The sequence below is a fragment of the Perognathus longimembris genome, chromosome 22, assembly GCF_023159225.1.
Source record: "Perognathus longimembris pacificus isolate PPM17 chromosome 22, ASM2315922v1, whole genome shotgun sequence".
Classification (NCBI taxonomy): domain Eukaryota; kingdom Metazoa; phylum Chordata; class Mammalia; order Rodentia; family Heteromyidae; genus Perognathus; species Perognathus longimembris.
The window spans coordinates 1227815-1252273 of record NC_063182.1 but is presented as its reverse complement, the minus strand read 5'-3'; the positions used below and the strand labels follow the sequence as shown (position 1 = coordinate 1252273).

Genomic DNA, 24459 nt, shown 5'->3' with positions numbered 1-24459 from the left:
GGGACGTAGAGGACCTGTGCTCCCGGTGGGGGGGCGGCCTGTGGGCTGCAGGCGTCTGCCAGCCGCTGCTCTGCCCGGTCAGGGTGGGCAGTCCCCCGGGCAGCCTGGTCTTCTCAGTTTGAGGGCAGTTTGTGGGGACAGTCAGTTCGTTTCCATGGAGACGTGAGGGCACGAGGGAAGGGGGTTACCGGAAGTGGGGACCAGGCCACTGGTGACCCGGGGTCTACCAGTTGGTCTAGCAAGAGAACAGGTAGGAGGGGCTCGACCCCTGATTGGCAGTGATGGCCTAGGCCCTGGGAATCGGGGGGTCTCCTCTTTGGACCCCTCAGATTCCGGAGTTTCCGCCCGGGCCAAGCTGAGTGAGGAGCCAGGGCAGGGAGGGCGCCGTGCGGCTGCCAGAGCGGGGGAGCGGCCGCGCCCCTGCCCTCGCGGCTCAGCAGAACTGGTAGTTGTTGGGCTGCAGCAGCGGCTGGGTGGCGCCCGGCTCGCAGCAGGCCGGGTGCTCGCCGGCGCGCTCCTCAGGCTCCGCGCCGTCGTCGCGGCCATCGCTGCGGCCGCCGGGCAGGTTGGCATAGTCCTGCGGGGAGAGGGGCCCGTGAGGGTGAATCGCCCTCGGGGTCCGGTTGCGCCCGCCCGCCAGCCCCGCCGCCGCCGCTCACCTGCTCGCCCCTGGGCGCCGGCGCCTGCTTGTGCAGGAGGAAGCAGATCTGCTGGAAGGTGGGCCTCTGGGTGGGCTCCAGGGCCCAGCAGGCCTGCATGATGCTGTAGCTGAGCACAGACAGGCGGCAAGCGTGACCCACAGCCCGGGAGAGCTTCGAGGCCGTGGGCACACAGGGGTAAAGCTAGATCCTCCCCGTGCCACCCCCCCGGTCCCCAGTAACCCTTGAAAGGCTCTCATCACTCTCGGGGTGCCATAGTGAAAACCCTTCATCTAGACTAAGACGCGAGCCGGTCCGGGCCCTTCTCTGCGCACAGCCCCCAGAGCTGCGTGGAGATGGAGGTGAAGCCCAGCCCTGGAGCCTTCGGGACACACAAGGGCCGCGCCCCCTCCACGCGCTCCCCCCGGGGCCCCTTCACATACATGTTCTTGGGGGCAAACGCGGGCTGGGCCATTTGATAGCCATCCTTGACCAGTTTGTAGAACTTGCTGTTCACTAGGATGCCAGGGTAGGGGTTGAGTCCTGCAGCGGTCAGGATGGTGTCAGGCCATGCGTCCTTCCTTCCCCTCCCCCCCCCCCGCCGCCCCGTCTCAGCTGTGTGAAGGAGCCGCCCACACCCAGCGCTTTCCTCCGCCGTCCCCTGTACCACGGGCACAGGCTCCGGCAGGACCGCTGAGCGTGTCTGGCTTAACCCTCGCGCGTGGCCTGCGTCCCTGCGAGTCCCCGCTCTCATTCGGCCGCCGGGCCTCCGGAGCCCCACGCCGGGCCCGACGGCCGCCCCTCACCCAGCGAGAAGATCTCCCAGAGCAGGATGCCGTAGGACCACACGTCGCTCTGCACGGTGTACACGCAGTCGAAGATGCTCTCCGGGGCCATCCACTTGACCGGCAGGCGGGCCTGCGCGACCGCCCTCCGTCACTGAGGGCGCGGGCCCGGCCCGCCTCCCCCCCCCCCCCCACGCCGCTCCGCACTCACGTTGCCCTTGACGATGTAGTTGGAGTCGTTCATGATGTCCCTCGCCAACCCGAAGTCTCCGATCTTGGCCACGTGCCCGCTGGTGAGCAGCACGTTGCGCGCGGCCACGTCCCGGTGGATGCACTGGGGAGAGGCGGCGGGGTGAGGGCCGCCGTCCCCCTGTCCCGCCCCGCCCCCCCCCCCGCCCGCACTGCCCGAGCTTCCCTGGGGAGCTGCAGCGCGGCCCGCCCGTGTTCACAGCCGTCACCCCCGTCTCCGCCGCCCCCCGGCCCTTCGTCCCCTTCGCGCGCTGCTGGACCGCCAGAGCTGCCTTGGAGCTGGGCGGCCTGCCCACGCCCCGCGCCAGGGTCTCCCCATCCCACTGCCGCCTGCGGGGCCCGCTGCGTCATACACCCAACACCTCCACCACTCGGAATCGTGCGCGCGGCTGCGGGAAGGGACGCCGAGGCTCCGAGCTTAGGTTACAGGCCAGCGGCGGAGCGGCCGTCATTGCAGCCTGAGTGTCTTGTGGTGGCCCCAGCCCCCGGTCCCCGCGCAGTGCACTGATTCCTGGACCACGTTTCCTACATTCGGCTCTCGAGGGGGGCTCTTTCCGTCCCACGAGACCACGCGCGTCACGGGGGAGACCTGCCTTGCTCACACTGCGGAGTAGCACTGAGTGCATAAAGCCTGCTCTTGGAACTGAGAGCTTGCAGGGACACCCCAGGAAAATAGGGGTGCCCCGGCACACCTACTTCTTTCCTGAAGGAGCAAGCCCCTGGGCACAGTCCTCTCCCACCCCCCAGAGCCTGCGCCTCGAGGCCCGGCCCGGCCCCCGTCCTCCCTCCCGGGGCCCGAGCCCTGGGCTGCTTCCCACTCACGTTCTTGGAAGCCAGGAAAGCCATTCCCTGAGCCACCTGGCTGGAGAAGTGGAGCAGATCCCAGAGCTCCAGCAGCCGCCCTTCCTCCTTGTCCAGACCTGGGGGGGGCAGGGGAGGTCAGAGGGGCCCCGACACCCTCCCACCTTGCCTGGCCTCCCCTGCCCGGGGCTGCCCCCTCCTCACCTTGCTCGGGGAAGGAGTCGCTTGAGGAAGTGGAGACCGGCCTCATCTCCACGTAGGTGTCCATGCCCTGGCTGGAGAAGCCGCTGTCCCTGCGGAGAGGAGCCCCGTGACTGCGCTGCCGTCCGCAGAAGACGAGGGGACGGAGACGTCCCCGCGTGCGTCCCTCTGCAGGGAAGCCGCGCCACAGCCCGAGCGGCCTCCGAGCCCTCGCTGGCCACGGCCCGCGCCGAGCTCCCGTTGGCCCCCTGCCGCCCGGAACGTCAGCCAGCCGGGCGTTCTCCTCCTGGTCCTTGCCGGGCTCTCGAGGGCCGGGAGACGTCGGCACTGCCCCCCGCTGACAGGCCCCTGGGTTACGCTTTCCAGACGGGGCCTCTCCCCCTGGCTTCCCATTAGAGTCACCAGGGAACTTCCACCCGCTCCACGCCCAGCCCACCCTACGCTTCCTCAGACGCTATGGGCGAAGGCAAGCGCGCCCGCGCTAAACCTGCCCTTCTAAGCAGAGCTCTGCTTCGATTACTCCTGATCATCATCGAGAGGGTGCTGCACAGAGTCACGGTTACCCGCGTCAGGTAAGCAGTGCGTTTCCTTCTGCACAGCGCCACTTCCCCCTGCTCTCTGTCAGAGGGGACAGTGCCACTTCCCCCTGCTCTCTGTCAGAGAGAACAATGTCACTTCTCCCTGCTCCCTGTCAGAGGGGACGGTGTCACTTCTTCCCTGCTCTCTGTCAGAGGGAACGGTGTCACTTCTCCCTGCTCTCTGTCAGAGGGGACAATGTCACTTCTCCCTGCTCCCTGTCAGAGGGGACAATGTCACTTCTCCCTGCTCCGTCAGAGGGGACAATGTCACTTCTCCCTGCTCCGTCAGAGGGGACAATGTCACTTCTCCCTGCTCCGTCAGAGGGGACAATGTCACTTCTCCCTGCTCCCTGTCAGAGGGGACAATGTCACTTCTCCCTGCTCCCTGTCAGAGGGGACAGTGTCACTTCTTCCCTGCTCTCTGTCAGAGGGAACGGTGTCACTTCTCCCTGCTCTGTCAGAGGGGACAATGTCACTTCTCCCTTCTCTCTGTCAGAGGGGACAATGTCACTTCTCCCTGCTCTCTGTCAGAGGGGACAGTGTCACTTCTCCCTGCTCTGTCAGAGGGGACAATGTCACTTCTTCCCTGCTCTCTGTCAGAGGGGACAATGTCACTTCTCCCTGCTCTGTCAGAGGGGACAATGTCACTTCTCCCTGCTCTCTGTCAGAGGGGACAATGTCACTTCTCCCTGCTCTCTGTCAGAGGGGACAGTGTCACTTCTCCCCTGCTCTCTGTTAGAGTGGAGCCTCCTACGCTAATTCCGGCGGCCCACGAATCACCTGGAAAGTCCACGAGACGCGGATTCTGACCGAGCGGGTGCGCGTGGACGGGCCTGACGTGTGTGCTTCCCGACAGCACCCACGAGTGCCGGCTACGTCGCTTCAGGGGACAGGGGACTGGGAGGAGCCCTGTGCGGCCCGGAACAGCCACTGCCGCGTCAAAGCAGCCGGCCAGATGGCGGTCCTGTGCGGCTGGCCTTCTGCCGCGCTGCCCTGCAGGTGCCGCCTGGACCGCGCTCCTGGCCGGGGAGTCTCCGAAAGAGGAGCTGAAGTTTCGTGGGTGATCTCACTGGGGCACAACCCCCCCTTCCTGCTCCGGGAACGACACTTCTCTGCTAGCACAGCCCGGGGTTCCGTTCTGGGAATGCGTCCTCGCTCTGCAGATGTGCTGCAGATGTGCAGGTGGGGGCCGGCGCTTCTCTTTGTCCTTTTCAGCTCCACGAGAGGTTGGCTTTAGGGAGCCTCGCGCGTGCTAGGCAGGCACTGCTGGACGTGAGCCATCCTCCAAGCCCCTTTCCTTGCTTTTGTCTAATGTCCAGGCTGTCCGCCCCCCATGTTGCTGGGAGGGTGGGCACACCCGACGTGAGCTTCGTTCTTGCTTGAGCTGGCCTCAAACCACGACCCCGCCATCTCCGCCCCTCAGGTAGCTTGCATTGCAGCTGAGCTGCTGTTTCTGGTGGAAGTACTTTTTGACGTGATCTGACCCAGGATTCCAGCCGGCGAAGGGCGACGGGGGGTGGGGGGGGCTGCTCGCTCAGAGGGGTTGCTGAGAATCCGAGGAGGACGCAGACCTTGCCAGGCCCCCATTTTTGAGCACAGGGCAAAAAATGGCCTCCTTCTTCTTTTCTTCCTGTGGACTTGGCAGCTGCCTAGGCACAATGTGCCCCTCCCCATTCTGCCCCTGCCCCTGCCCCTGCCCCTGCCCCTGCCGCTCCAGGCTCCAGTCCGGAGTCCTCCACGCAGCAAGGGGGCGTGTGCGTGTAGTTGACACGAAGCCAAGGGAGCCCAATTCCGGCTCCGGCTCCACTCTGTCCTGCCCACGTGAGACATGAAACGCGCCAGTTCCTCCCTCTGCTCCCCTTCCACCTCGGGGGGCTTCCAGGAATGACGTCACAGAAAGAGCAGGGCCAGCCAGGAAGCCCTGCGGCTTCAGCCCTGATGGCTCGTCTGGGGAACGGAGGCCCCAGCGGACCGGGGCCGCTCCGCCCCGTCTCGTACCCCGTATCCCTGCTGCGGCTCTGACGGGCCGCTGGGCCGCTGCTCCTGGGTGGCGTGGTGGACGGGGGCCCTGGACACCCACGTGGCCACTGCAGGTGCTGCCAACAGAGCCAGGGCTGGCTTTCTTTGTGCCAGTTCTGGGGCTTGAACTCAGGCCCTGGGCACTGTCTCTGAGCTTTCCACTCATGGCTAGCGCTCCACTAGTTGAGCCATACACGGCTACACATTCGGCTTCTGGGTGGTTAGAGAGAAGAGTCTCATGGACTTTTCTCTCTGGCTGGGTTTGAACCCGGATCCTCAGATCTCAGCCTCTGGCGTGAGTCACCAGTGCCTGGCTTGGGTGGCTCTTTAATAACCATCCAAGGGGTGATTGCATGAACACGCATCTCCACCGGCTTTGAGCTGCCCACGTGGGCCGTGCCCGCTCCCAGAACACGGCAAGTGCTCACACGTTGGCCCAGTGAGGCGAACATGCGCTAGAAAAGCGAGGTTGCATAAAGCCTGGGTTGCTACTCCTTACGACACGGACAGGAGTTGGCGTGGCAGACAGCCTCGCCCCCCCCCCCCGCCTCCTCCCTGCCCCTCGCCCAGTACTACCTGCGGATGTATTTCTTCTCCAGGTGGACGTTCTTGTAGCTGGTCTCCCCCTCGGGGTCCTGGCTGGGGCTCAGGCTGGGTCCCAGCATGGCTTCCGCCTTCCTCCGCAGGAAGTTCAGCAGGTCGCCATAGCAGCAGTACTCGGTGATGACCAAGACGGGGCCTGGTGCGCCGGGAGGGCGGCGTGAGGAAGGGGTGGCCTTTGACCCTGCTGCCCGGGTGAGCGGCGGCGGGGGCCCCGGCCCGGAGCGCCACCCGCGTGGGTTCTAATCCTGCCTCTGTGAGCACGTTTCTTCGTGCCTCAGTCACCCATCTCTACATCGTCGTCCTCATCTTCTACAAAGGACCAGCTTTGAGGGGCTGGGCCATGCGGCCTAGCGGTGCAGCGCCTGCCCAGCACGCACGGAGCCCCGGTCCGATTCCTCAGCACCACAGCGCCAGGCCCTGCGCGCAGGCCTCGTCCTGTGGGGCTTCCTCAAAGGGCGGTCTGGGGGCGTACCTGAGACCCCCCCCCCCCCGCCGTCGGCCCCGCGAGAGGCCCGGCCTAGCCCCTGGCTCTCCGTGTGCAGAGCGCGCCTGGTCCCCAGGCCGAGGGCGCGGCTCCCGCCCAGCCCCGCGTCTGGCTGAGGAGGGCTCTCCTGGCACCCGCGGGTGAGGCGCAGCCCCCCCCTCCCACGCAGCCCCCCCCCCGCCCGCGCTCACCCCCGTGCGTGCAGCCCCCCCCGCCCGCGCTCACCCCCGTGCGTGCAGCCCCCCCGCCCGCGCTCACCCCCATGGGTGCAGCCCCCCCCCCCCGCGCTCACCCCCGTGCGTGCAGCCCCCCCCCCGCCCGCGCTCACCCCCGTGCGTGCAGCCCCCCCGCCCGCGCTCACCCCCGTGGGTGCAGCCCCCCCCCCGCGCTCACCCCCGTGCGTGCAGCCCCCCCGCCTGCCCGCACTCACCCCCGTGGGTGCAGCCCCCCCGCCCGCGCTCACCCCCATGGGTGCAGCCCCCCCCCCGCCCGCGCTCACCCCCGTGCGTGCAGCCCCCCCCCGCCCGCGCTCACCCCCGTGCGTGCAGCCCCCCCCGCCCGCGCTCACCCCCGTGCGTGCAGCCCCCCCCCCCCGCGCTCACCCCCGTGGGTGCAGCCCCCCCCCCCCGCGCTCACCCCCGTGGGTGCAGCCCCCCCCCCCGCGCTCACCCCCGTGGGTGCAGCCCCCCCGCCCGCGCTCACCCCCGTGCGTGCAGCCCCCCCCCCCGCGCTCACCCCCGTGCGTGCAGCCCCCCCCCCCGCGCTCACCCCCGTGCGTGCAGCCCCCCCGCCCGCGCTCACCCCCGTGGGTGCAGCCCCCCCGCCCGCGCTCACCCCCGTGCGTGCAGCCCCCCCCCCCGCGCTCACCCCCGTGGGTGCAGCCCCCCCGCCCGCGCTCACCCCCGTGGGTGCAGCCCCCCCCCGCCCGCCCGCGCTCACCCCCGTGGGTGCAGCCCCCCCCACGCCCGCGCTCACCCCCGTGGGTGCAGCCCCCCCCACGCCCGCGCTCACCCCCGTGCGTGCAGGCCCCCCCGCCTGCGCTCACCCCCGTGCGTGCAGCCCCCCCGCCCGCGCTCACCCCCGTGCGTGCAGCCCCCCCCCCCGCGCTCACCCCCGTGCGTGCAGCCCCCCCCCCCCCGCGCTCACCCCCGTGCGTGCAGCCCCCCCCCCCGCGCTCACCCCCGTGCGTGCAGCCCCCCCCCCCCCCCGCGCTCACCCCCGTGCGTGCAGCCCCCCCCCCCCCCCGCGCTCACCCCCGTGCGTGCAGCCCCCCCGCCCGCGCTCACCCCCGTGCGTGCAGGCCCCCAGGAGGTTGACGATGTTCTCGTGCGGGCCCAGGTGGCTCATGATCTTCAGCTCCGACATGAGCGCCTCCTTCTCGTCAGCGTGCGCCGTGGCTGCGGACGGCCCGGGGTCAGCGCGGGCACACGGGAGGGAGGGCGGGGGCGGGGGCGTGGAGGAGGAGGAGGGGACAGGCCTCGAGCAGCCGCGGGTCCACCGGCTACCGGCCGGGCCCGAGCGGACGCCCCTCCCCACCCTGAGCCACAGGGCGCCCCGATCCCGAGCCCGGCCCCCGGGATCCACAGGCTGGCCATGAGGAGGGTCCTTAGCCGTCCCCGGCCAGCCCACCCCCCCCACCTACCCCCCCAGCCCCCGTCCTGCGTACCCTCCCCCCAGCCCCGCCCCGCGCACCCTCCCCCCCCACCCCCAGCCCCGCCCCGCGCACCCTCCCCCCCCACCCCCAGCCCCGCCCCGCGCACCCCCCCCAGCCCCGCCCCGCGCACCCTCCCCCACTCACACTTCAGCATCTTCACGGCGACCTTGAGGACGGCGTCCTCCTTGCCCAGGCCGAAGGCCGTGGCCTCCACCACCTTCCCAAAGGCGCCGGCTCCCAGGGTCTTGCCTGCCGCGTGCGCACACACACACACACACACACGGAGCCCTCAGCGCTCGGGGCACCAGGGGCTGCACCCCCGTCCCCCCCCCCCCCCGCAGCCCCACGGCCGGGGGTGGGAGCCGACCCCGGGACCCCGGCGGGCTCACCGAACTGCAGGTTGTGGCGCGGGAACTCCCACTTGTCGTTGTAGGGCAGCTGGGTGGGGTCGATGAAGGTGTAGCTGTTGCCCTCGTAGCTCTCGATGATCTTCCAGCGCACCTGGTACTTGGGCTTCTGCGGGAGGAGGGAGGCGGCCGTGGGGGGGGGGCTGCCGGGGCCGCTGGGGTCCGAGCCCGGGAGGCCGCGTGGGTCCGGGGTTCCGGGCGGAGCGGCCACGGCCGTGGCTTGAGTGTCTCCACCTGTTCACTGAGGACCTGGGACCGGGTGACGCCTGGGGGTCTCCCCAGGCGGGAAGGGGAGGAACCCGGACCTCCCCACGCTCTACCCACTCGCCCATCCTATTACCCAAATCACTTGGGGGGCGGATACAGCGCTGCAGTTGAACTCAGGGCTTCACCCCATGCTACACACGCCCTACCTACCGAGCTACCCGCCCAGCCCTGTGTTTATAGTTACAGTAAAACCTACGTGACATACACTGCATCTTTAAGACTTCGATCGTGTTCAGTGCATTTACACCGCTCTGCAACCAATTTCCAAACCTCCTTTCCTCTTGCAAAACTGAAACTCTGTGCCTACCAAGAACAGCCACGCCCCCCCCCACAGACACCCCTAGTTATCATTCTACTTTCTATGTCTGTGGGCTTTTCTCTTCTGTGTACTTCATGTAAACACAGCCGCGTCATACTTGTATTCTGTGACCGGCTTACTGCTTCCCTGAACATAATGTCCTCCAAGTTCCTCCATGGTACAGCATGTACTGGGATGCCTTTCCTCTTGAGGGCTGAATAGTTCCGCCCAAATATTTTCCTGAGAGCTGGGAATGCGGCTTAGCGGCAGAGTGCCCGCCTAGCATGCACGACGCCCTGGGTTCAAGTCCTCAGCACCACATACGCAGAAAAAGCCGGAAGCGGCGCTGTGGCTCACACGGTAGCCTGGAGCAAAAGAAGCTCAGGGACAGTGCCCAAGCCCTGAGTTCAAGCCCCAGGACTGGCTGTGTATGTGTGCGTGCGTGCGTGTGTGTGCACGTGTTCCTGAGCATCTCTTTCCAGCAGAACAACAGGAGCTCCTAGCCCTGTGCCCTTTGTAGCGAAGTGGCCACGGAGGGGCGTCAGGAGGTAAGAAGTGAGCGGGGTGGCGCGTGCGAGCGTCTTGAGGGAACGGGAAGGCGGCGAGGGCGGCTTGGGGAAGGTGGGGGAAGGTTCCAGAGGCGGTGGTCAGGCGAGCAGCACAGCGATGTGCGCGGGGGAGGAGCCGCCTGGCCGCGGCGCCGGGTCTCCTGGCGTTCCGGGCGGTGCGGGGAGGCGGCGGGGGCAGGAGGCGCCCCTGCTCTTCCCTTCCCGCCCCCGGGGCGTCATGCCCACGGCTACCCTCAGGGGCACAGAGGGCAGAGCCGGTGCTCAGGGCAGGGCGGGCCGGGCCGGCGCGCTGGAGGCCGGCGGGCCCCGTGCTGCGGCCCGGCCTGCGGGAGCCCAGGGCACGCGTGGACAGGAGGGAGGGAAGCCCGTGGCCACACGAGAGAAGGTTCCAGATCACCACAGGAAGGGGCTGGTCATTGGGCACGAAGAGGGACTTCCGGGCAGCCACCCGTCCACTTGAGATGGCTCAGGACGGTGGGGGGATCGGAAGTGCGCGTGGCGAGAAGCCGCGAGGGCGGGGGCGGCTGGGCCGCGCTCCTAGCCCAGCGCCAGCCGGGGGGGGGGGGGGTTCCCTGACCGCCCCTGCTACTTCCATCTCCAGGGCCGTCTGTGGCTTCGAACCACTTCTGCTTCCCCGTCCCCGCAGCTGGGCTGAGTCAGCCCTTCCATGCGCCCGCCCGCGGGGCAGGTGGGGGAGGAAGGAGACCGTGACCAGCGCCTCACATCTGCATCCTGCCTGTCCTGCCTGTGTCCAGAGCCCCCCCTCCTCCCCCCTTCCTCCTCCGCCACCCCCACCCCCACCCCGTCATCCACGGGCCGGGCTGCATGGGGCTCTGGGCTTGGTGTCCGGGTGGCGGGAATGGCGGGGAGCAGCCTGTAAGGCGGGCGGGACACTCCGCACCCGTCACCCCCCCACTGCGGGGAGCACGGGGCCCAAACCCGCGCCACCCCGGCTTCCTTCCGGGGGTCCGGGCGGGCGCGGAGACACCCAAGCCCCAGCCAGGCTGCGGGCTCCGCGGGAGGGATGTTCTGCCTCCAGAGGCACAGATCCTTCTGGAAGCTCAGAGTATCCTCCGTCCTCAGAACTCCGCGCTGGCAAGGATCCCCGACTCGCCAGTGGCCCCTCTGCCGGGCTCCTCTCGACCCTCCTCCCTCTCCGAGCCCTCCCCCCCGTGGCCCGCCCCCTCCTGCCCTTTCTCTTCCTCCTCCCACCCCTCCGAAGCGCCGGGGGCGAGGAGCGAGGCCTGAGAGAGAAGCGAGCCTCCGGCCCCAGGGCCAGGGTGGGGGGACGGCCCGGGCCGGTCCCCGGGGGCTCCGAGGCCGGGGTGCACGAGGGTGGTGGCCTCGGGGCGCGTCTTTCCTGGTGGGGAGCTCGGGGTGTTGCGCGTGTTCTGAAGGCGGCCCTGCGGGGTCGGCACCCGTGACTCACGCCTGGAACCCCAGCCACGCAGGACACCGAGACCCGCGGATCGGGACCCGCAGCCAGGCCGAGCCGACCGGCCCAAGGGACTCGCGTCCCCGGTGAACCAGCCCGACACCCGCGCGGAGCCGTGGCTCACGCGGCAGAGTAGACAGCCCGCGCGTCGTGTGAGACCCTGAATTCAAGCCTCAGTACCTGCGTGTGCGCGCGCACACACGCGTGTGCACACACACAGCCACCTGGGGCCCCTCACGCAGGAGGGGGAACCTGAGGACCGAGAGGATCGTGGGGCAGCTAAGGCCGCCTGGCAGGGCGGTGTGAGAGCCCGGCCCGGGGCCTGCGGTCGGAGCTCGACCCCGCTTTACTGTGGCCGCGGGGACCCGGGCGCCCTCACCCCGCATCCTGCTCCCCAAGGCAGGCGTGGCCCCAAGAAGGCAGTGAGGGGCGCAGCTGAGCTTCCTCACTCCCTGTGCCAACCCCTGAAGGACTGAACCCCAAGTCTCCAGCCTGCCCCCCCCACCCCGGCACCACACCAGCGCTGCCCTGGGCTTTCTCCTCCCTTGGCTGCTTGCACCCCTCGCCCAGACTGCCCCCAGCGCCCTGCCGCGCCCCCCACCGCCCAGACTCCCCACACCACCCAGACTCCCCCCAGCGCCCTGCCGCGCCCCCCACCGCCCAGACTCCCCCCAGCGCCCAGACTCCCCCCAGCGCGGGGGGGGGGGGCGGGCACCCCGCTGGCGGCCCAGGCTCACCTGCTTGTACTTGTACAGGAGCAGCAGCAGCAGGAAGGTCATGAGAGCCAGGCAGGAGGCCACCACGGGGGTGAAGAGGGACCCATCGGGGGGCTTCGTGACGGGTTCTGAAGGGACGAACCAGGAGACTGAGGAGGCCGAGGGGCCACCGGGTCCCCTCCCCTCCCAGACGGCAGCCGGCTCGCGTCCGAGACCCCTGGGGGGAGGACCCCACCCGCGGGCTGCCCACGCCAAGCCCCAGCCCGAACCCCAGCCCCCTCTGGGAGAGGCCGCAGGAGCGATGCGTGCCAGCCGCTGCCGGTGGAAAGCCTGGCCTGGTGTGCAACCACCGTGTGCCGCTCCCCGGTGACGGGGCCGCCACCTCCGCCCCGGCACTCAGGGTGACCGCCTGGGGGGTCCCCGTGCGGCCGGGGGGGGGGGGCTGGAGCCTCGGCGTGGCTTGCACGTGCGGCGTGAGTTCTCCTGAGGCGTGTTGCAAGGTAGGATTCACTCTGTGGCTGGAGATCGGGCTCAGGCCGAACCGAACCGCTGCCACGTAGGAGCTGGGGAGCCCTGAACCCGTGATCTCTCTGCAGCTCGGGTGTAGCGTGTCCCACGGGGGAGGCGGGAGGGTGCGAGCGTGCACTACGACGATGCCTGCCCAGCCCAAGGCCTGCACACGCCTCGCGGAGCACGCGGCCGGTGCCCCACGGCCTTCCGCACAGCGAGCAGCTGGGAGCAAGCGCCACGGTGCTCAGAACCCCACGGACTGGCCCCGGTGCTCCGAGGCGCTGGGTGGCCCCGACACTGCCTTGCGGGGACACGCGCGTGACACGGCCCCTGAGCCCCGGCCTCTCCCTGCGCCTCTGTGACCCGACGTGGAAGGGGGGGGGCCGAGGCGGGCTGTGCACCCGGGCTGGAGGCTCACCCGTGGTGACGGCCCTGACGGCGTCCGAGCTGTTGCCCACGCGGTTGCGGGCCCTGCACTCGTAGGTCCTGTTCTGCTGGAAGAGCCCGACGTCCAGCCGGCTCCGCACCAGCGCCCTGCGGAAGGGCTCCCGGCTCAGCCCCGCGGGCTCCGGGTCCTCCCAGCGGCGCAGCAGCGTCTGAGCCCGCTCACAGCTGTGGACCGCGAGAGGGAGGGAGGGAGGAGGGAGGTGGCTCGCCCTGTCCCCACCCCCGCCCAGCGCCCGGGTGAGGACGGCGGGCAGTCCACGCACCTGTCCTCGTGGCCCGCACACACCAGCCACGTCACGTTGGGCGGAGGGTACCCAGAGGCGTTGCAGAAGAGCACGTCGGAGCCATTGACGCGGGCCCAGGTCACACTGACCTCGGGGGCATCTGCCGGGGACAGGAGGAGGGGCGGAGGGAGGGAGGGAGAGGTCAGCCCCAGAGGCCAGGCTCCCGCCCCCTCCCAGTGCCTCCGGGAGCCCCCACCCGTCACTCACAGCGCAGGGTGACGGTGAAGGTCAGGGTGCTCCAGCCCCCCGCGTTCTGGGCCCGGAAGGCGTAGTGGCCGGCCTCCGAGGGCTTCAGGCGGGGCAGCGAGAGGAGGGACGAGTACCTGCAGAGCAGGGCGGGGCAGTCACAGGAAGCCCCACGAGGCTTCGGGGAACGACCTTAGCACAGTCGGCTCCCTTTCCGTGAAGAGGCACAGAGGCTTCGGCTGAGCCAGCACCTCAAGAAGGCGCCCGAGAGAACAGTATGGAGGCTTCTCAACAAGCTCAATATAGACCTGCCCTATGACCCGGCCATTCCACTCCTAGGCATCTATCCTAAACAGCAAGTCCCAAGATATCAAAAAGACATCTGTACTTCCATGTGTATCGCGGCACAATTCACAATAGCCAAAATATGGAAACAACCCAGATGCCCTCCACAGATGAATGGATCCAAAAAATATGGTACCTATACACAATGGAATACTACATAGCGATTAGGAATGGTGAAATATTGTTATTCACAGGGAAATGGTCAGAACTGGAACAAATAATGTTGAGCGAGACAAGCCTAGAACACAGAAAACAAAGGGGCGTGATCTCCCTGATATATGACTGTTAACAAAGGGAGACGGAGAGACAGTAGAGACCAAGTCTGTGAATACTGTATATGTTCTTGTTACATTGTATATTGTATATATGTCTACCTGACCTAGACAAGGGATAGAAAAACAGGACGTAAGATATCACAAGAAATGCACACTGCCCTACTATGTAACTGCACCCTCTTTGCACAACACATTGTCAAAAAATTTATGTTCAATTAATAAACAAATAAAAAAAAAAGAAGGCACCCCGAGGGGGGGAGGCCGCTCACCCCGTCTCCTGCCCTGGTCCCACCTGAAATGCTCAGCTCCGCTGGACACAGGAGTCTTCCCAGGGAGCTTTCAGGGGGCCGAGATCACAGGCATGTACAACCACACCTGCCGTAGGTCTCCTGCCTGTATCACTGTCGTGGGGCTAAGCTTTCATAATAATCCTTACTAAGAATCTCTGGAACACTAGCCCCACGGGGAAGACACGGTGGGCGGGGGTAAGGCAGGACCAAGGGCTGAGGTTCTGGGCTCTAGGCTTGACTGGGGGCGTCTTGTCTTTGCGCCCCTGTCTTATGAACCTCTCCGATCCGCTGCTTCTTTGGCTGTGAGGACACTGCTACATAATTTATAGGTTTAGCCTGAGGATGAACAAAATAATGTTTGGAGCAATCATCGACGTGATTCACTGCAGACACTTAACAATGCCCCCTCCCCCCCCTTTTCTATTTGTCACCTGCAACTTAGCCATTTGGAACGATTATGAAAGAGGAAGGAAACTGAGGCCGAGCGTTTCGGGAGGGGGCATGAATGTGTACCTCAAAAGCAGTAGTAGAATTGCTGAGCAGAGCATTGGGTGGCCAAGGGTATGGAACCCTGACTGGCTAGCTGGAAGGGGGCTTGAAGTTCATCTGAGCCCCCCTAGTCCTGACTGCTGACTCAGGCACCTCCCACGAGGCCGGGGAGCTGCGCGGACAGAGAGCGTGGCGGTACCTGTACGTGTCCTTTGTGGTGACAAAATCAAGGGCGGGCCGGTGGTCAGAGAAGGGCCCCAGATAGGTCCAGCTGTAAGCCTGCAGGCCAGGGTAGGCCTCCGCCGTGACTCTGAGCTCGAGGCTGTCTCCCACCGTCACCTCCTGGAGGAGAGTCTGCTCAGAGCTCAGGTTCACGTAGGCGCTTTCTGGAAAGCAACATGGACGGCAAGATGCCTGAGTTCGTGCGTTCATTTAGTCGTCTCCCATTAACCCGGTCTTCGAGTTCTTACGACGTGCCCAAGACTTACCTGACTGCCTCTCCCCCAGCCACACATCTCCGAGCTCTGCCCCCCACCCGCCTCCCACTCCCTCCACGGCCTCTCCCGTCCGCACCGCCACCTTCAGCCCGGCCGTTAGCACCAGGGCTTGAACTCGGAGAGTGCTGTCCTTTAGCTCTTCTGCTCTACCCCTTGTAGAGATAAGAGTCCTCCGGCTTTGTCTGCCCGGGCTGGCTTTGGACCGAGGCCCTCGGGTCTCAGCCTCCTGAGTCGCTGGATGACAGGCGGGAGCCCCCGGCGCCCGGCCGCCCGACGCCGTCCCGTCGGAAATGTGTGCACGGAGCCGGGCGTCCGCGGCTCTCCTCTGTCATCCTAGCCACTCAGGAGGCTGAGATCCGAGGATCAAGGTTCAGAGCCAGCCCGGGGTAGAAAAGTTCATGAGATTCTTATATCTCATTGGCCACCCGAAAACCAGAAGTGGAGCCGCGGCTCAAGGGGCAGAGTGCTAGCCGGAAGCACAAAAGCCAAGGGACAGCATTCGGGCCCTGAGTTCAAGCCTCGATACTAGCATTAGCAAATTTAAAAAGCCACGTCCTCCAACCCTTTGACCCCACCCCGCTGCCGCCCTTCCCTCAGGCCCCTCCTGGCCCTGCTCGGCCTGATGCTCACCTACCACCCGGAGGGTGGTGGAGGCGGAACTGACGCCCATGCGGTTGGTGGCCAGGCAGGAGTAGTTGCCAGAGTCTCGGAAGTCGACAGCACTCAGGTTCAGGGCCAGCACTTTTTGGTATTTACTCTCCCGGAAGTCACTTTCTTGAGAGATGTTGAGCTGCAGCGGGGAGGATGGAGATGATACGCTGGGATGGTTCAGTGATTGGGGTGACCCGAGGCTCCATGGTAGAGCACTGGCCTAGTGTGTGCAGGTTCCTAGGTTCAATCCCCAGCAACACAAAAATAAACACGTTATCTATGTAAACAGAAACAAAGTCAGGCAGGACAACGCACGCCTGGAATCTCAACACTCAAGAGGCTGAGGTAGAAGAATCACAAGTTCGAGGATAGCCTGGAGTCTCAAAACACTAAAAAGACGGGAGGGGAGAGAGAATAACCCGAGTTCAAATCATCGGCCTTTAAGATTGCTGGGGATATAGCCTAGTGGCAAGAGTGCCTGCCTCGGATACACGAGGCCCTAGGTTCGATTCCCCAGCACCACATATACAGAAAAAACAGTCAGAAGCGGCGCTGTGGCTCACGTGGCAGAGTGCTAGCCTTGAGCGGGAAGAAGCCAGGGACAGTGCTCAGGCCCTGAGTCCAAGGCCCAGGACTGGCCAAAAAAAAAAAAAAAAAAGTTAAGATTGCTCTCTGCTCATCCTTGCACGGCACTGGACTCTAAGCCTCAGTTTCCTGTCTGTAACACCGGGCTGATACTGGCCTCTGTCCCTAGATGGTGGTTACGTCAAGTGGGATAGGTGTACGAGAGCCCGGGCCTGGGCCTGACCCCCCGTGTGTACCCAGGTGGGGGCTAGGGCGAGTGGGAGCCCCCCTGCGGCTCTGGATTTGAAGGCGCCCCAGGGTGCCCTCGGGAAAGGCAGAAGAGCGTCCCATCTGGCTTCTGTTCTATGGGCTGGGGCACAGGTCCCGGGCGTAGGGGACCCCGGCCTCCTCCCAGGTCCTGGCTGTGACTCAGCCCCTGCGGGGCAGGGGAACCCCGGGCCAGCCTCGCCCTTCTTCCCCCGGCCTGGGCTTCGGCGAGCAGCTGGGGATGCTGCCCCGGGAGACGGGCCGACTTCCCCCTCCCGTCCCCCCGCAGACCAACCTGGGTGTCTCCATGCTTGAGGAAGACAAAGAAGTCCACGCCAGGGTCCGTGGCCTTGCACGCAATGTGGGCGCTCTCCCCTCGAATCCTCACCAGCTCCCGGGGCTCCAGGGTCAAGGCAGGGGGGCCTTTGAGGACTGGAGTAGGAGAGAAGCTTCCTGAACACCTAGGCCTGGGCTGTGAGCTGCTCCCGCCACGAGCCAGGGCCCCCCCCCCCGTTCTCACCCGGAGGCCTGGGAGGCGGGCTCAATGCCTCACCGTCGCACCCCAAGTCCCGTCTCCCTGAGTGACAGCCCACGCCCTGCCTCAAGGCCCCGGTCTGCGCTCTAGGCTCGTGCCGCCGCCCCGGGGAACCGGGGCGCCCGTCCTCCCGGTGAGACTCCCGGCGGGAGCCCCCCGCTTCTGGGAGCGCGAGCGAGCCCGCCCTGCGATCCCGGCTCCCGGGGGCCCCCGCTGGGCGGCAGCCGGGGCCCGGGAGGCTGGGAGGCTCCACCGCCGCGGAGCCTCCCCACGCTGCCGGTGCGGCCGGGGCTCCAGCGGTGGAGCGCCCGCCCTGGGGCGGAGAAGCTGGGGGACACAGCCCGGGCCCTGAGTTCAAGTCCTCGCACTGGCACAATGAAGAAGACGAAAATAGACCCAATCCTCTCTCTACGCTGGGCAGACACCGAGTGCTTGGAGCTGAGTCCGAGGCCCGGCCCGTCCTCGCGGGCACCCACAGACCTGCGGCCCCCCGACACCCCCCTGGGCACGGCCAGTCCTCCCGGCTCCTCAGGGGCCCCGCGTGCTGGGCTGGGCCCCGGCCTCCCTCCCGAGGGCCCTCCCCCCCCCCCCCCCCCCGCACCTCTCCGCACGTGGAGCCGGATGCCGAGGCTCAGCACCGGCCGGCCGTCCACCAGGACGCGGCACTGGAACAGCTCGTTGTCGAGGTACTTGGCCTGGTGGATGGTGAAGCCGCGCGCGGGGGAGAAGGAGGAGACGGTGTGGCGGCCGACGGGGCGGCCGCGCGCGCGCACCAGCGAGGCGTGGGGGCTCAGGGCGGGGTCGGTGAGCAGGCAGGGCAGCGTGGCGTCCTGGCCCTCCAGCACCGTCACCGTCTCCGCCAGCAGCTTCCAGGGGCGGGCCGGGTCTGCGCGGGGCGGGGCGGGGCGCGCGGTCACAGCCGGGGTCGAGGCCGGGGGCCCGGCCCATCCCCGCGCCACGGCGGGCCGGGGTCTGGATTCGGGCTTGGGCCTGGCGCTGGGGCTGGGCTTGAACTCAGTGCCGGGGCGCTGTCCCCGAGCTTGTGCTCTCCCCTGGAGCCACGCTTCCTCGTCCGCCTCCGGGCCGCTCAGTGGGCTCTCAGCCTCCCGGGGAGCCAGGAGGAGGCGCCTGCGCCCGGGGGGGGGGTCCCCCCTTCGGGACGGGCTTCTGAAGTCCCGGGTGGCCTCAGGGGCAGCCGCAGAGCCCACCGCGCAGAGGGGCTGTGGCCGCTCACGTGACGTCTGCGTCGCCCCCCCCCCCCCCGTTGTGGGGGGCCAGCGCGCACCGAACACACCGCGGGCTTCGTGCGGACGTCCGTAGCAGCAGCGCCCTCCCTCCCTCCCGCCCGCCCTCCCGCCCTCCCGCCGGGCAGGCCCGCGACGCCTCACCTTTGACGTAGAGGTGGATGGAGGCCGAGCCCCCCCGCGGGCCCCCCGTCTCGGTGCAGCGGTACGTCCCCGTGTGCAGGAAGGTGGCGTTGCGGGTGACCAGCACGCCGCCGGCAGGGGCGGGGTCCAGGCTCCAGGGCGCGGAGACGGGGCCTTCCCACCGCGCGCCGCCCGCGCCCCTGCACCGCAGGCTCACCGCCGCGCCGGGCTCCACCACGAGCTCCGGCCCGCCGGGCTCAATGACCGGGGTGCCCTGGCCTGGGGGGGGGGGGGGAGACAGAGGGGAAGCGTGGGGTAGACGCCAGGCCTTCTCCTGACCCTGAGATGGGAGGTCACGCGGCTGGGACGGTGCCGGGCGTCGCGGGGCGTCACAGGTCAGAGCCCCGGCAATCAAACCCGGGCCCGCGGGCTCCAGGGCCCCGACCCCAGGAGAACGCGGTCGGGACCCTCCCGGGCCTGGCACCCAGGGAGCTGTCCACACGGGGCCCCAGCAAGAAAGGCCCGGAACAGGTGAGTGGGAGGCTCCCGGTCAAGTCCTCTGACTTGCTTAATGCACACACGGAAATAAAAAGGGGCCCGGGTCATAGATAGTCCAGCAAGGAGAACGAGCGCGGGCCCCGGAGGCAAGCCCGGCGCCCACGCCGGACACGGGCATCCGGAACGTGGCCCCGTGGCTGGCCCGGAGGCTCTGGGCCTCGGTTTCTCTGCCTGGGACGTGGGGACAGTGTTCCTACCCATTCGTTAGCATAGGACGTGGCTTAAACGTCTAGAAGCCTTTTAATACCACCTGTCTCCGAATAAAGACTCGGGGAGACTGGGTGCCAGTGGCACACGCCTGCGATCCTAACTACTCGGGAGGCCGAGGTCTGAAGATCACAGTTCGAGGCCAGCCTGGGCAGGAACGTGCATGAGACTCTTGTCTCTAATCAAGCATGAAAGAAAAGCCAGAAGTGGAACTGTGGCTCAAACGGTAGGACGCTAGCCTTGAACAAAAAGCTTAGGAACAGCGCCCAGGCCCCGAGTTCAAGTCCCAAGACTGGCACGGGCACGCGTGCACGCACACACACACACGCACGCGCACACACACACACACACACAAGACTCAGTAGGGTCAGGTATAGTGGGTCATGCCTCCAATGTAATCTCAGCTCCTTAGGAGGTAGAGACTGGGGGATCCTGTTTGAGGCCAGCCCCAAACAAAAAGTTCTAGAGCCCTAACGTCAGCCAGTAAGACGAGCCCGGCGCCTGCCTCGCAGGCCTCACCATGGCAGGAGCACGGATAGGAGTCTTGTCAGCCCCAGGCAGAGCCTAGCTGAAAAGCAAAGCACCAAGGGCTGGAGACACGGCTCAGGCAATGGAGCATTAGTGCAAAGCCCCGGGTTCAGATCCCAGTCACACACACACACACCCACACTCACAACTGGGCGGGGTTTACGGGGTTCGCTCCTGAGCGGCTCCCTGTGCCCCCGCCCCGCTTGCTGTGTTTACTGGACAGCCAATCTCTTTTAAGGAAAATTTGCTTGACGGAGAAAAAGAGAAGTTGCCAGCGCCTCAGGCCTTCGGGGAAGAGGGGCCCGTGGCCCTGCAGAGTCAGCGTTTAGCCGGGGCCTGAAATAGGCGGAGGGGGAAGCGAGGGCTGATTCACGGCTTCCTGGGGCCGCGGGGCGCCGGGCCCACGTGGGCTGGACCGCACGGCGGGGCCGGCGCGGCCCAGGCTTCCGCTCGGCCGCGGCCCCGCCACCCCCGGCCGGTCTCACTTCTGCTTCCTGCCTCCCGCCGCGGCCCCGCTCCCGGCGGCGTGCGACGTGGCCGACCCCGTCCCGCCGGCCCCCACGATCCACGCGGGGTGCCCCACGGTGGTCTCCAAGCGCCCGAGGTGGGGCCCCGCCCCTCTGCCCCAACCTCGCCATGCTTTCAGAATGGCCGGATTCGGCCTCGCAGCGGAGCTCGCGGAGGAGGTCCTGGGCCAAGGCCACCCTGGGGTGGCCTCCGGGGGGAGGGAGGACCGCTCCCTCCCGAGGGCCGGGCGCCGCGGGTCGGGAGCCGTGGGTCGCGCCCGGCTGGAGAGCCGGCCGGCCCTCTGACGGTCACCCCGTGCCCACCCCGCAGGCCCGCTCCCCTGGCCGCTGCTGCCCCAGCTGAGCAATGCGTCCAGCGCTGGCTCTCGTGTCCCGGCTGAACGTCATGAGCTTCGACCTCAGCACCCTCTCCCCAGTCTTAGAATCTGTGCTTCTGCTCTTGCTTCTCTTCCTCTTCTTTCTCTCTCTCTTCTTTTCTTTCTCCCTCCCTCCCTCCCTCCCTCCCTCCCTCCCTCCCTCCCTCCCTCCCTCCCTCCCTGCTTTTTGCCCTGGAGTCTGCACTCAGGGCCCTGCTCTCTCCTTTAAGCTCAAGGCTCTACCACGTGAGCCATAGCTCTGCTTCTGGCTGTTTGCTGGTTTACTGGAGATAGGTATCTTCTGTTCATTGGTTTTGTTTTTTCCCAGTCCTGGGCCTTGGACTCAGGGCCTGAGCGCTGCCCCTGGCTTCTCTTTGCTCAAGGCTAGCACTCTGCCACCTGAGCCACAGCGCCCCTTCCGGCTTTTTTCTCTATGTGTGGTGCTGAGGAATGGAACCCGGGGCTTCGTGTGTAGGAGGCTCTACCCCTCGGCCACGTTCGCAGCCCCATAGGCATCTTCTGGACATGTCAGCCCGGGTGGCTGTCGGCCATGATCCCCCGCCTCTGCCTCCGCGCAGTGAGAATTCTGGAGGTGCTCGGCTGGCGCGCTGCCTCTGCGTGTCCCCCCCCCCCGCCCGCTCCCCGGACACCTTCTGGAAACGCGGGCAGGGAGAGGCGCCTGGCTCCCTCCCGTCAGTCCTATCCTGTGGTGGGGGCCCTGCAGGACGGTGCTGACGCCCCCACTCCCCGCCATCTTCCCCCGCTGGCTCCGCCGGGTGGATGGATGGAAAGCCCTCAGAACCGGGGGGCTGAGGGGACACACAGAGCAGTGACGGCTTCAGAACTGGGGAGCAGGGGGGAGAACCAGGGGGGCTGAGGGGACACACAGAGCAGTGATGGCCTCAGAACTGGGGAGCAGGGGGGAGAACCGGGGGGCTGAGGGGACACACAGAGCAGGGACGGCCTCAGAACTGGGGAGCAGGGGGGGAGAACTGGGGGGGGCTGAGGGGACACACAGAGCAGGGAAAGCGCCCCCCCCCACTGGCTTTTGAGCACAAAGCTTAAATTCCCATCCCCATGGCCCCCATTTCTGCTTCCTCTGGAGCTGGATACTAAATAGCACCCCCCCTCCCCCTCCCCCTCCCCCACGCACTCAGCGTGGATTTCTAGGCTGAAGACAAGGCAATGACATCGAATCCACAGAACTCTCCGGGGTGAGAAGGGGTTGTCTCGACCGCCATGGAGGTGGTCGGCACTGAGAACCTTCGCTTCTAACGGGGGTGAATCACATCTTAGTCGTAAAGGAGGAGGAAGGCCGGCGCTGGGGGCTCACGCCGCCATCCTAGCTATCCAGGAGGCTGAGGTCTGAGGACCACGGTTCGTAGCCAGCAGCAAAGTTCGTGAGACTATTATCACCAAAACACTACTCAGGAAAAGTTCGTCAAGCGGCAGAGCAGCGGCTTTGAGCCAAAGCAGCCTGGGGAGAGAGCGCCCGGGCCAGACCAGCGGCACCGGCGGCACCACCACCACCACCACCACCACCACCACCACTACCATCACCACCACCACCACCACGCGAGTCAGACTGGCCCCGCCAGACCAAGGCCTTCCGCGGGCCGCTCCTGCCAGACACACCGCTCTCCAGGGTCCTTCCGTGGGGAGGCCCCAGGGCGGCCAGCCTCCTCCCTACCCCCCCCCCCCCCCATCCACAGGGCCCTCCAAATAAACAGGTGGCACGGCATGAAACCTGCTCCTTGGGCCCATAGACCAAACACCCCGGCAGCTGCTGCTGCTGCCCGCCCCGGGGCCCACAGGGCTGGGACCCAGTGGAGTTCTCTCTCTAAGCCCCCCCTCGCCCCCGCAGCCGAGGGGACCGGGGTCCCCCTGGGCCTTTCCCAGGACCCCTCCTCAAATGCCCCGCTCCACGGCCCTGGGCCAAAGGCAGCAACCTCTGGTCTTTGCCTCTGGCCCGTTCCTTACCCAGCCGCTCAGAGAGGGCCGCGCCCCCCGCGGCTTCCCCGCGCCCGACTCCACCTAGCATCGGGGCTGGCCGCCCAGGCCGTGGTGGTCAGAACGCAGAGCCTCCGGTCCCCCCGAGGCCCCAGATCCTCCCGCGCTCCCCGAGCCCACCCCGGGGGGCCCGACGCCTCGCTCTCGTCTACTCTGGGGCCACGCGCCCACCAGGTGGCGGGCCACAGAAGCCCTGCGAGGGTCGAGGACGCGCTCAGGAGAACCCCGAAGTCCAGGGCCGGAGTGGGAGCTGAGGAGGACCCCGGGGGGGGGCTCCCAGTAAGATGGGGCGCTCAGAATCCTCCCCCCCCCGCCCCCAGTTTTGCTCTTACCAAGCCGCGCAGTGGCCGCCAGCAGGACCAGCAGAGTCCCCAGCCCCATGCCTGGCCGGGGGCGCGACAGGCCGGTGGAGGGCTGGAGGGTGGGCGAGGGAGGGGACGCCCCGCGTCCAGCTCGGCGCGGTCAGAGGCGGCTGGACACCGTCCCTCTGCTCTGGCTGTTTGTCTCGTTTTCCTCCTCCTCCTCCTCCTCCTCCTCCTCCTCCTCGGGCTTATCCTCTCCTTCCCCTTTTAGCTAGGCAAGGCAACCACAGGGTTTGGAAATCTTGGGTCTCTAGAAGAAAACAAAGCCGTGACCCTCGAGGGGAGGGGAGGGGAGGGCGCGGGGCAGGGCCGGGCTGCCCGCCCGCGTGCGGGGACCTTCCGGAATGCGCGCGGCCAGGGGCCCGGGAGGGATCCCTCCCCAGGACAGGGCCCCGTCCGTGGGTCGTGTAGCGGGGGTCTCTCCAGCGACAAGGTGGCGTTGGCTGGGCCGGGGGGGATGAAGCGTGGCCGGGAGAGTCTGCTCCTCACGGGAGGAAGCTTCCGTGCGGGACACTGGCCGCGCGCGCGCACGCCGTCTACCCGCACCGCCGCCTCCGCCGCCGGCAGAAGCACCCCCCCCCTCACCCCGGGGCACCGAAACCGGGACTGACGCGGAGGCCGCTTCGCTGGCCGCCCTGACGGGTCGCAAGGACGCGCAGATGCCCGCTAGGCTCCAGAGAGCGGGAGGAGAGCTGACGCCGCTGCCTTCATTTCGCATCGGTCTTCTTTGCCTTCGGACTCCGGGCCTGACGGCTGCTAATCAGTTGTCTGCTAAACACTGGTAACTCGAGGTTTGAATAGCCCCGTGGTTCAGGCCTCCCTCGTCACCCCTGGAGGGGACAGGCAAAAGGCATTTTGCTTTTACAACAGCTGTTCTGTATCCTGGAGCAGTTCTTGAAAGTCTCCGTCCAGTCATTGTCCTAAACCCACAATCACCTGGGATCCAAGCACAGCGAGACTCGCAGGTGGATCCCCCCCCCGCCCCCAGCCATGTTGTAACCTGAAACGGATGCAATCACTCCTTGATGGGAACCCAGACCGGCCCTCTGCAATCAGAAAGCAAATTGTCCCCTTGAGCGAGGGACAGTGAGGACGACTCTGCTCTGCGGCCGCTTCTGTGGAGCAGGTCTGGAAGAGCCAGACCGAGATCGTGATCAACCACCCCACAGTCTGACCAAGAGAACTTAATGATGCCCACCTGTCACCCTTACCCCAAACTGAACCAACCAGGGTGCCAGTGGCTCACACCACCCATCCTAATGACTCAGAAGACTGAGGTCTGAGAGCCGGTAGCTCAGGCCTGTAATTCAACTCCTCAGGAGGCTGAGATCTGAGGATCCCAGTTTGAAGCCAGCCTGGGCAGGAAAGCCCCCACGAGACTCTTATCTCCAATTAACCACTGAAAAACTGCAAGTGGAGCTGTGGCTCAAATTGGTAGAATACTGGCCTTGAGCTTGGGGCAGCGCCCAGCCCCTGACTTCGAGCCCCCATGACAGACAG

The 24459-nt window shown here is 66.9% G+C and overlaps 1 protein-coding gene across 1 annotated transcript; it reads right to left on the bottom strand.

Moving 5' to 3' along the window:
- Positions 1-41: 41 nt before the first annotated feature.
- Csf1r (colony stimulating factor 1 receptor) lies at positions 42-23169 on the bottom strand. Its single transcript, XM_048331466.1, has 21 exons — positions 22930-23169; positions 18433-18690; positions 17646-17930; positions 16805-16941; positions 15658-15817; positions 14730-14916; positions 13153-13268; positions 12925-13045; positions 12633-12826; positions 11726-11832; positions 8402-8528; positions 8157-8261; positions 7645-7755; positions 5848-6010; positions 2678-2766; positions 2495-2592; positions 1635-1757; positions 1445-1556; positions 1082-1181; positions 660-768; positions 42-577 (listed from the first exon to the last, which is right to left on the bottom strand). Exons 1-21 carry the CDS (start codon positions 22976-22978, stop codon positions 434-436), a joined length of 2895 nt encoding a protein of 964 aa, XP_048187423.1. The 5' UTR covers positions 22979-23169; the 3' UTR covers positions 42-433.
- Between the last annotated feature and the right edge of the window lie 1290 nt (positions 23170-24459).